At 46.1% G+C, this 12,179-nt stretch overlaps 1 protein-coding gene across 1 annotated transcript in view; it reads left to right on the top strand.

The window, feature by feature from the left end:
• Positions 1-12,179, top strand: part of agrn (agrin) — a 157,795-nt gene that overhangs the window by 133,697 nt on the left and 11,919 nt on the right. The window contains exons 26-32 of the mRNA XM_083976317.1: positions 656-790; positions 3,531-3,621; positions 3,942-4,106; positions 4,407-4,518; positions 8,184-8,300; positions 9,865-10,048; positions 10,901-10,988. Coding sequence (XP_083832443.1) covers positions 656-790; positions 3,531-3,621; positions 3,942-4,106; positions 4,407-4,518; positions 8,184-8,300; positions 9,865-10,048; positions 10,901-10,988 — 892 coding nt within the window. The remainder of the gene's footprint in view (positions 1-655; positions 791-3,530; positions 3,622-3,941; positions 4,107-4,406; positions 4,519-8,183; positions 8,301-9,864; positions 10,049-10,900; positions 10,989-12,179) is intronic.

The raw sequence follows: 12,179 nt of genomic DNA, 5'->3' as shown, positions 1-12,179 counted from the left end.
CAAAGAGAGGGAGAGATTGCTGAAAAAGAGAAGAGATAGGGGAGAATAACTGGGTGGAGGGAGCTGGAGTTGGAGGGAGGACATGTCAGGACAGCCAGATGAATGGGGGGGGTGAGGGAGTATTAGAGTTAAAAAGGTGGGAGAGGAGGAAGTGCTATGAAAAGAAAGAAGAGATGTGGTAGGGAAGGAGTGGAGAGAGTAGGATAAAAGACAGCTTCCAAAAGTGTGAATGAGGAAAAAAGACAGGGCAGCCCTGTGAGCTCAGCGGGGATGGGGGTTCATTAAAGTGCTCTCCTCACCACAGGCTCTGACTGCTAAAGTAATGACGGGTGAATTCAGACGGCCTGTGGCAGAGGGTAAAACCCACCATCCACCAGACACTCCAGAGCCACACTCACTATTGGCCCAGAAACATGGCCGCATAGCAGGGAGGCTCTCCACTGTTAAATCCTGATGTGTAATATTTTCAAATCCTATTAGAAAATTACCTCTATTACAGAGGAAATCCACATACCCCACCCCCCCTCTATTTTTACCCCCTTCACTTTCTCTCAGATGGAATGAAGGAGAAGGTGGTTGTAAACAAAGACGGTGGTTGATGTAAGTTTCATCAGGGGCGTACTCATGATGTCTGTGTGTGTGTGTGTCCGTCCAGGTCCAACCTGTGCTGATGTCCATGACCCATGCGAGCCCAACAGGTGCCACCCATCCTCCCAGTGCCAGGTGTTGCCCGAGGGAGGCTACAAATGCGAGTGTCCCATGGGACGAGAGGGGAAGCACTGTGAGAGAGGTAAGCTGACTCTAGAGTGGTGTGCATCCACAGTTACTCCCGTGACTTCTTGCTTCGATCTCTCGCTGCAGTGCTCATCAAGGAGCACCAGCATTTTGGTCTGCAGTCAGCGTGAGCACCACCTTCTTCCTTGTAGCCTCTCTTCCTCCGCTTTTCTTTCCGCTCTGTGACATTTCCATCCATCCCCGATCGAAAATGGAGATCAAACACAGACACAGAGAAGGGGGTGGAGGGGGAGGGGGAGGGGCGGGGGGGATGCCTTCAGGGTGGGAGGGGGAGTCGGTGGGCTGCATGCAGGAGTGAGGTAGATGATTGGCCCCGTCGGGCCATTCGCCACATCGACTCAGCTACGCTCGTTAGTGGGTAAGCGGCAGCGCGGCTGCAGCCTTCCTCCACTGCCTCCCCCCTTCCTGCCTGTCCGCCCACAGGTGTTGTGTTCAAACATGTTTGTTGCTGCTCAGCTACAAACATGGCAGAACCGGGCCACGGCTGGGGAAAAGACCAGAGCAATGCTCGCTTGCTTTTGAAGTTCATCATTAGCACTTTTGGCGGTGTCACATTCTGAAGTCTACCCGTGTTTCTTCCCTCCCTGCCTTTGTAGATGTTGTCATGAATGTTTGCAGAAGTTGACTACTTGCAACTCTGAATGAAAGAGAATAAACTATTATGCACATTCCCATGAAAAAAAAAACGTGCACCTTTGTACCAAGTGGGAATCCAGAAAAACCAGGTGGGAATCGCCTCCCATTAGCCCCCGAGATTCCCAGTTAGCAGGTGATTAAAGTAAACTGAGGTGAACAAAAATCAATGCTGTGTGAGCAGGAGCGTCTCCCAATCCAAAAGGCTATTTTTTTTCACGGGAATCAATGAGATGACTAATCGCATCAGTCCTCTCTGCCCATGGTGATTAATGAGAGCGTCAGTCAGCCAGAGTGTCAGCCCCAGACAGGAGCTGGGAGATAAGGTGGCAGCCAGACGGCCGTACCCTCTGAGGGCTGCATTGAGAACAGTTACAAAGACAGGTAGCTCACAGCCCACTCATCACCAGGCTGAAGGTGAATTAGTCCTAATATAAAGGGCGAGTATAGCAGTGTGTGCACGTGTTAAGATGGACTGTAGTTTCCATTTCAATTCCGCCCGGGTTCATCAGCTCAGCTCTACGCTATACAGTAATATTCCCCATCAAGGACTTTTCTCAATGGTGTTCCAGTAGTATTGAATGGCCTACTTTCCTCTGTGCCTTTACCCTGTGATAGTGTAAATCATTACAATTTAGTGATGAAAGCAAGATCACTTGGACTGAGCCAGTCCTTGAAAAACTAACTACAGGGGAGAGTATGAATTTCAGCAGTGTTTTACATTCAGCACCGCAGCTACATTGAACCAGGGACCAGCTAATGTTTGTGTGTGTGTGAGTTTGTCCCTGATTCATAGTTCAAGCAGCTGCATTGAAGAGCTAATTGATTATGGGCAGGTCCAGGAGCTTTGACTGCAGCTACAAAGTTTTAAACCGGCTAAATGCTCATTTCAGCCCCTTTGTTATCGTCCTTCCCCCTTTTGTTTTGTTTTAGTGCATTTTATAGGAGGTGCTAATTAGGTGAGATTGCTCAAATATAAACAGAATTACCTCAGAGCTTCCTATCGACCTCAGCTAAATAGACGCGGCACCTTAAGTATTGCTTTTGAGACTTTTATTTCCGTCTTGTTTAGACTAAAGCTGGAAAAAGTTCAACTTTTCCCCGACATCGACTCCCTCATACGTCATGTGAGTTTTCCCGGTCACTCGGCTGTTTCAAATGCGTGGACCTCTGGTGACTTATTGATCACTGCGCTTTTTTATTTTGAGTGCAGGGGGAAGCAGAGAAACTCTATGAGAAACTACTTTCTGAGCAGCTCTGTTACTCCAATAGTTCAGTGTTCCTGTGTGTGTGTGTGTGTGTGTGTGTGTGTGTGTGTGTGTGTGTGTGTGTGTGTGTGTGTGTGTGTGTGTGTGTGTGTGTGTGTGTGTAGGACTATTTTCTCCTCTCCTCCTCCATGTTGCGTGCCATCATCATTAGCAGTCTTCTGCACAATAGCTAATTAGCTTTCTCATCTCCGTCTGCCTTCTCCATCCTTACTCGACTCGGCTAATCCCAGCCAATTACAAATAAAAAGCTTTATTGCTGGCTACATAGGTATGTGTGTTAGTTTGTGTGTGTATGGATATGTGTGCGTTTCAGCATCTAGTGCCGCACATGCCTGTGAGTGACGGTCGTTTGTGTAAACAGCACCATAAACACAACATACCCCTGGCTGACACTTGAGTGATTTTTAATGTCAAGCCACTTGTTAGAGGGATGGCACGGTGCCTGTCCTAATCACTCCCGACAGCCAGAAACGGGACAACCAGACGTAGGCCCGTTACAAAGACATGAATTTGTAAAAAGGCCTGCCAAAATACAATGGCTGCATTATTTCACAAGTCCCGGCTGTGGTGTTAAACTCTACATGTCTCCAAAGGTCCTTTGTTAAACTGTGGCGGGCTGTGTAATCAGTCTGGCATAAGGGTTTTTGAATTTTTTTGTTGAATATCTGTCAAGAGAAAGACTTAATCCCAAAGGCTATGAAAACACAAATCCATCTCTTTCCATAACGCTGACAGGTCCCTCAAAGATGTACTGACTATCCCTGAATTTCAATTCTGTCAGCAACAAAAACGGGACCTGAGGATGAATATATTCTCTTTGTTTTTTTTTTCCAGTGGTTGAGAGAAGAGGGGCTTACATGCCATTATTCAACGGAGACTCGTACCTTGAGCTGAAGGGTCTCCATCTCTACCGGCACGATCTGCGGTAAGTCCCATGTCTCGAAACCCACACAGTCGAGTTGCTGCAGTGTGTATTACCGAACACTGGATATCATGTAGTTTTCACAGAGCTAGTTCTGTGCCCAAGGCAGCGCTCCCTCTGTAAACATGAACTGAATTGACAATGAGGGTTACACAAATAACACCTTATCTAAGCCTTAGCATGTAGAAAGTCTAGTATCTCTACCCAATTTACATATAGAAAGAGTAGCAGTGCACCTAAAGCAAGCAGATGTGCATCCCTGGTTTTGTCTTGGGCCGTGTGTAGCAGTTTCCGTGACATTTTGCTTTTTGCTATGACCGCAGTCAAAAGCTCAGCATTACAGTGGTCCTGATGGCCAACGACTCCAATGGACTGATCTTCTACAACGGCCAAAAATCGGACGGAAAAGGAGACTTCATCTCTCTGTCCCTAAACAACGGGATCCTGGAGTTCCGCTACGACCTGGGCAAGGGTCCAGCCACCATCAGGTCAGCATGTCTGAGAGAAATTGACCTAAGTACCGTAATCAACAGAAATCAATATACTGCATGTCATTATACTGTAACAGCCATCTCAATAAAGGTCACAAAAAAAAATTTTTTTAGCGAAGCTCTGCTCTACATCCATTATATATATATTTTTTTTTAAATATTTTGTCTTTATGTAAAGCACATTGAGTTGCCTTGGTATGAAATGCGCTATATAAATAAAGATGCCTTGCCTTGCCTTGCCTTGCCTTGCCTTGCCTATAGTAAGTGCAATGTTTTACTGTGGCTGTTTCTTTACAGGAGTAAAGAACCCATCCAGCTGAATGTGTGGAACACCGTCAACCTGGAGCGCTCCAACCGCAAAGGAGAGATCATGGTGAACAAGAAGGACCCGGTCAAAGGGGAGGCACCGGTGAGAGAGAACAAGCTGGCAAATGCTCATCTTGGTTTGTTTTTTTTTTTTCCATATGCAGGAATTCTGCTCCATGCTGCTATGCTTAGCTTTGCCTGTGTTTTATATACTGCATTTGTTTGATCATCTTCGCGCTCTTATCACGTCGTCGTTGCCACCACCTCAGATACTATAGAGCTGCTTTCTGCTCGTGTTAAAGTGAGTCAGACACTCTTGACTTAACCTCCCGTTCCCCTTTTTCTGGAGGTTTTCCACACCACTTCACACTGTGCGGTTTGATTTGTGGAAAATGTTCCACTATCTCCCGTCATCCATCAAGGTAAAAGAGAGAGCTCCAGATGGAGAGGCCCAGGTTGACAAGCTGTCTTAATTTTGAAAGTCCTGTAATTCCACTTTAAAAACAAAAAAAAGAAGAAGAAACTCGCAGCTCGCTGACGTGCTGGAGATAAAATTCTCTGTCGCGAACAGGAAGGAAAAGCTGCTTCTACTGATGATATACAGTCAGTTTTATGAATTCAGCCTTTGAGATGGCGTCTGGGGAGGCAGAGGCAGATAAAGGAGATAGCAGCAGCAAGAGCAGCGTAATGAAACTCTTCAGACCCGCCGCGCCTGGACCAATAAAGCAGGTACATGCTTCCAAATGAAGGCGATCTAATAGTCTGATAAGCCTGTAAGTCATCCAATTATATTAAGCAGTGTAATTTGTGATTATGAACATGCACTCTGTCAACTCCATCATCTTCCTCCAAGACGCAACGCTCTACTACTTTTTTTCCCCCCCGTCTCTCTCGCTGCCCTGTCCTTCCCCCACTGCCTCCCACCATCGTCCGTATGGTAATTGTGTTTTTACTCCAGCAACACAGGCAGAAAATCGTATTAAAAGAGAAGAAGCAAGGCGAAAGCAAGGATGGGGGAGGGAGCAGAGGACGAGTGTAGAGGGGGCGGTGGGGGGGTGGGTGGGTGGGTGAAGCAGCGCAAGGGATGAGCCGAGACTAGTTATGGAGCTCAATACAGAGACCCCCATCGAGTGTGGCTCTCAGCTAATTCTCTCCTACGCCGGCTTTAAGAACGAGGAGGGAGTTGCGGAACGCTTTGCTCAGAGAAGCCCCGCATCACATCAAAGGTGGTCGCACACTCGCACTTATGGATACATATTGCATGCTGAGAGTGTTCATCATATCAAAGATGACTCGGGCCGGCGGCATGATGAAGCGCATACTTTCAAAGGAGCATAGGTACGGATAAGAGAAATAAATAAAAAAATAAAAAAGTCTGACTTTACCTCTTGAGTGGCAGTAGTCTGTAAATGAGGTTGGGTTAAGTGGCACCGTTCACAGTCTTTCATCCATGAAGTTTGGAGATCTTCTCTTAATGACACCATCTGCTTCATGCATGGCCTTCTCAGACTGGGTGTCCTATTTGCATTCACTCACTTTAGTGTAAACACACACAGCCTGCTGGGTGTATGTGTATGTATGTGTACAGTGAATGATACAGAAGGTGCATGCGCTCAAGATTTTGTTTGTACTCTTATTTAATGTACTTATCTCACTTGTCTGTGCCACGCTGCTGCTCTGGTTGATGCTCGTACAGATGTGTGTACATGTGGGTGAATGTATATGTGTGCGTGGGTAAGGGTGCACTTGCCTACTTTAGCTCCGCATGCCTTTCTCTGCACAGACACTTACTAGTTTTCCCCTAATAACTCTCTTCCTCCCTATTTTCTTTCCTTCTCTATGATGTGCTGTCTGGAAATAAGAAATCACGCAAGGTAATGAGACAAGTCCCAGTCACACCTTCGCCCATATTTCATTTTGAGTCGCTCACTATGTCCTCTCACCCCCATCTCTCTCCATACACAACAGCACAGATTAAAAAAGGTGCTTCTGCAGAGCAGCGGGCAGCTTTAAAGGTGCCAGTTCTGTAGAAAAACTTTGCCATTTCATAAGCCCATACGCACACACGCAGAAGCGGAGATGCTCTTAAAGAACACGGTTTGGCTTTCACCTCGGTCCATCTGCTGTGGGGGCGGAAGGGGGGTGTGAAGGTGGGCGGGAAGACGGAAGGAAGGCAGTCATCTTTGTGACGGCCATTGTTTTTAGCAACAAAGAAACGTCTTCATTAGTCCGGTGTAGGCGGAGATATCACGCCATCGCCGCGTGGCTGTGGGAAAAAGTGAGAGCGGAGACGAGAGGCAAGCGATGGGGAAGAGAAATACACCGTAGGAGACGGTGAGGTGCCAAGCCAAGCTGGGCTGTTCTTTTTGTCATCTGCTCTCGCTTCTTTTCGCAAACAGGAGTGATTTTCCATCATATCATAAAAGTCGCTCACTCTTTCACCCACTCACTCGCCCATAACACAAACAGCACTCACCGACTATCACAGAGTAAAAAAAAACACTCCATGGAATCAGCTGTCTCCTTTCACCAGGTGCAGATACAAATAAGAACATGATGCACCATCTCATTGCATGACATCTCACTTTAGAGTCATAGAGCTAGAAAAGTGCTCAGTAGCACAATAAAGGTCTGAAACAAGATTGAAAAAAAAACCACAGTCTCGGGGATAAAGTTCAATATGCATCTGCATCAGAGTAGGTGAGTGTTGCCGTGCAGTCAGGTCTACATAAAGAGCCCGAGGTGGTCAACTCTTCCACTGGCAATCGGTGACAACTTTTGGCCAAGCTGAGAGGCACCAGCCACAGCTGTGTCCAGCAGCTTTGGCCAAGGTCCCCACCCCGTCTCCGTTGGAAGCAGTTCAAGGTGCAGCGACACAGCCCCCGGGCTTCGGCCAAGCACCACTGCCTCCTGCACTCCAAATCCCATCCTAAATAAAAGCCCAGCCAGCACCAGCTTGCCTGCACAAAGCCTGTTTATTTGGCCCCTTCCATCATTTTTCCAGCAATTAACTCCACTTTACCCCTCTGGCAATTACTGTCCTACATAAAATAAAGATCATTAATTCCTTCCTTCTGAAGTGGGCCGGCCCCCTCCATGCAAAAAGGAGGGAAGTGGCACCTTGCTAATACAAAGCAATTGTCCCAAAGGTTTGGTGGAAAGAATCGAATTTCATAGTTGTCTGTCACGCAAATGAATTGCAATTAATGTGTCTCCACACTCAACTGTTTGAAACGTTGGTGCTTATAATCAGCCTTTCATTAGGAATGTCCATGAAGAACCATCCGTATCTCAAGTCCAGCCTGGCCCTGATTTCCCATTGTAGTCCCTCTTTATGTCTCACAGATAGAGGATAATTGACCACTCGCTCTGAGAGACATAGAATCAATTATGTTGTAATGTATCAAGTGTATTGACATGGAAAGAACGCGAGGAAGTGCAGTTAAAGCGTCTGCTGGCTCCAATATGGATAAACCCTTTTTTTCTTTTAATGTGACAATCTATATGGCTGTGGCATGTCTGCAAAGGATACAACTTATTTCAGGCTCCCGGGACACAAACAGATAACTCCTCTTACTCAAGTAAAGCCATTACGCGCTGAATAGAAAAGCCCTGAGAGAAACTGCAGATGGGATATGGAAAAGATTAAATTGGGCGTTTTGAAAGATATAAAGTGTGGAGCTTTTTTTTCTTCTTCTTTTTCTTTTTTTGGAGATTGTGTGGCTCCAGCTTACCAACTGAAAACTCTTTGTGTCCCTGTCCCATCAGAATCTGCACGTAGATCTTAACCTGAAAGAGTCTCTTTTCGTTGGTGGAGCTCCTGATTACAGCCGACTGGCAAGAGTGGCCGCACTCACAGAGGGCTTCAAGGGAACAATCCAGAAGGTAAATGTTTACACGCCTCTTTCTCCTGATGGACTGCTGTGTCATTCGCTCTGCTCATGGATTCCTCTAATGTAAATACACTGTGTTATTTTAATGACTCGGTAGCAAAGTCAAACCATAAGTTATTAGCTGTCCAGCTGTCATACTACAGACCCCCACATTAGTAATTTTCCATTATAAGCTCACACTGTGACGGGCAGTGGTTCTGCTCATTTGGATTAGCATGCACTAATAATAGAATGCAGATTTTGAAGTCCCTCAATTTCGCTATTCTCAGATCTTTCCCTGACAGCCCTCCAGTTTTTTTTTCTCCATTCTCCAGCAAAAAGCTCATCTCTGAGTGCCAAAAATAACCCAGTAGAACAAAGGCAGGATGTTTCTGTTTGCACAAACTTGTCATTAGTTCCTTTCCGCAAACTTTCCCTTGACAGTTTCGAGCTAATCAAAAGCTAAATGTGGCGTTTGTCTTAGGTGGCCTGCAGGGAATAGTTAATTACGAAGAAGATGCTATGCACTGTCAGTTTGATGTACTGTTTAACGCGTGTGTTGTATCAACACCTTGTTTCTGAGGCTTTTTCCTGTGCGATGACAGTGTGGCATTCATGTTCAGAGGAAGAACACGTTAAATGGGATCTACAGTATCAGTGAATACAGATATTTGTGTTGTTATAATGGGTTTTAATGATCACTCAGCAGAAAACACGAAGCCCCAGAGCTCAATGACAACAACCCAGAGTGGTAAATAAAGATAATCTTCAAGTGCTTTGCTAAGGAGAGAAAAATTAAATCAGATAACTTTGACAGCAAAAGCAGTGAAACGTAGGTAGGAGATGGAAACAACAGGCATAAATCAAATCATAAAGGTAACCCTGCAAAGAAAGGTCAGAAACAGTAGGACAGAACTGCATAGACAGGGAGAAAAAAAAGAGATTCATGCAATAAGACTGAGATTGCCAGTTTGATTTACAGCAAAAATCCAGCATTTACTTTAAACCTAGAGATTTTAATTGAGCTTCTGGGGACTTTACTGCAATATGGAGTGTATATTTTCTCGATTAATGTCTCAGCGTGAGTGAACACACGTACATGAAAGCACACCAAGAACAGTTTTGGTGAAAGGTAGGAAAGGATGCTGGAGCACACAGTCAATTTCAGCAATTTATTGAGGTGCAAGTGCTGACGTTTCGACTAGCGTCTTCTTCAGAGCAAATACACTTTTGGTTATTCTGATGCACAATTCAGGATTTATCACCATTTGAATCAGACTCAGCTGCAGGCTCGTTTGTTCCCAGGCCACTGATCAATACACACCCACACAGTCCATTTCTGTGAGACCCTCGCGGCCTAGTAAATGCCCAGTTTTTCAAATTCAGCGCATCCCCTCTTGGTGTTAATGTGTTTTCTCCAAGCCCAGGCTGAGATGACATGTGATGACATCATCTGGGTTATTTTGTTCTCAAAGCAACGGCCGACGTTATTCAGACATTACAACTAGTGGGACCTTCAGAATGTCATGTCTAAAAATGATCTGCGGCCTCTTCAACCCCGTCTCTTCTGCTCCCAGATCATTCTGATGGGAACTCCCATCCTCCGAGAGGAGAACGCCCTGCGCTCCAGCAACGTCGCCATGTTCCAGGACCACCCGTGTTCTCAGGAGCCGTGCCACAACGGCGGCCTCTGCAACCCCCAGCTGGACACCTACGAGTGCGTGTGTCTCAACGGCTTCTCAGGGGGACACTGTCAGAACAGTGAGTATTGCTGTCCTCCTCCTCCTCCTTTGTCCTCCTTGCTGTCTCCTTCTTTATCCTGCGTCCTCTGTGTGGAAGTCGGTCACCAGCAGTTCTTGCCGGCTTGAGATCACCTTATAATGGGCTGTGTGCAATTTCAATCAGACATTGTGAGTGTACACATTGTTCTCTTTCCTCATCCAACATTATTTGCTTTTACTCTGAAAGGATACCTGCTAGCAATTTGGATTCTTTCAAAGCATAGGGGGTGAGTGGGACTGAAATCAGCGATGCTTTATGTAACACAGCCTGTTCTTGGTGCATCAGTGGGTGGTGAACTACTGGTCCACCTTCTTCATCTTAGAAGGTCTTTGTTTCCTTTTTGTTCCATCCAAGAAAGGTAATAATGTTGATATTAGACGTGTTAATCTCTTTTATGTCGAGGTTATTGTGTATTTCTTTCAAACTGAAGCAATTATGAAAATGATGAAATGTGCCACTTGAATATTCATGAAAAGCTCTTTGACGAGAGTTGCGCAGCCCTTTCATCATCTTCATGTCACTCTGCCAAAGACACATACACACACACACACACACACACACACACACCACTCTGGCCTGGTCTGTCTCACACACTCAGTCACCCGCCTTCGCCATTAACCTTGTGCGTGTGGTCGGCCGTCCCTTTCACGTTAATTAAAACTACAAACGCACCAGCACTCCCCCTGCCCCATTCGCTCACACTCCATTGCCTTTGCCTCTGATAACTGAACTCTCTGTCTTTATATTGATTGGTGTGAGCTCATCCTCTGCACAATCTCTCTCTCTCTCTCCCTTTGCCCCCTTTCCCACCTCGCCCCCATTTCTTCACAGCCATCTACGAGAAGTCCGCCGGAGAGACCGAGGCCATCGCCTTTGACGGGCGGACGTTCATCGAGTACCATAACGCCGTTACAAAGAGGTAAGGAAGAGGACAAAGAGAGCATCCTCATATATTTCAGCTTCAGCTAACATCTCCATTGTAATAGCCATTAGCTAAATAACCCACTTGTCTATCCATCTCCTCCCTTAGTAAGCTGTGATGACAGTGCTGATGATATCATCAGTGCGGGGGCTTCAGGGTGAACTAGGCGCTTGGCTAATAGCTCACCCCCCCACCCCACCACTGTCTGTGCCAGTCCTGCTCCGCTTTTGACAGGATTTTACTAATTAGCACGACGGTTACCACTCACAGTGTCGCCCTGAGCACGTTCAGTTTGCTCTGTGGTCTACTGCGTAGCTCACAGTGACGCCGGACAATAAGCACACATGCAGGATTAATCGTTTTATCCTATTCTGAATGTGTATGTGACTGTTCTCCATAAAAACCGGCATCCGGGGGGTTTAGCACATGACGCCTGCGATTTTCAGCCTGTAAAAGGCAAAACGCTGATGACGTATGTGTAAAAAATGATTTTCAAATGGAAGTGAGTAGGGGAAAAAAACCCGACAACAACAATCCTGTCGCTTTAGGCAGCTGATGAGACATTTTTTCCCCTTCCATCCATCTCTGAGGTTGGCAAGAGTGCGCCTCCAGGTTGGCATAAACAAAAAATGTTTATGTGATGAACCTGAAAAGACATCAAGCATATGGCTCTATATCTTCATCACGCACGCCGCTCTTCACACAAACACTCAGAGGTGTGAAAACTGGTCCAAAGCCTGCAGATCATCACACTCCCATGGAGACACACAACTCACAGAAACAACTGGCTCGGAAAAAACACGAGTGTGTGTGTGTTCGTGTTTGTATGTCGTTATGTGTATCCCGCTGCGTGTGTTGTTGTGGTCAGCGTTCCAGCTGCTTGTCCTGTCCTTCAGTCTGACCTCCGTCTGTCGATGTCCACACGTGTCTTGTCTCATATAAATGTCCTTCACTGTCTTTCCCTTTTCACTCAAGCCAACTGACCAATGAGATCCCAGAGTAAGTAGACCCTTTGAGCGGGCGTTTGCCCAGCGTCAAATCAAGCCCAACTAACAGCAACCAAGATGCCATTTTTTTTATAGTTAACCCCAATGATGAGATTTAAGTACATTCAGTTTCCTGTCATATTTCCCACACAGAAATCATCATTACTGTTAAAATCTGATTTTTTACATCCAAGCTCCATAT

Source organism: Trachurus trachurus, assembly GCF_905171665.1.
Source record: "Trachurus trachurus genome assembly, chromosome: 7".
Taxonomy (NCBI): Eukaryota; Metazoa; Chordata; class Actinopteri; order Carangiformes; family Carangidae; genus Trachurus; species Trachurus trachurus.
This window is presented reverse-complemented; position numbering and strand designations above follow the sequence as displayed.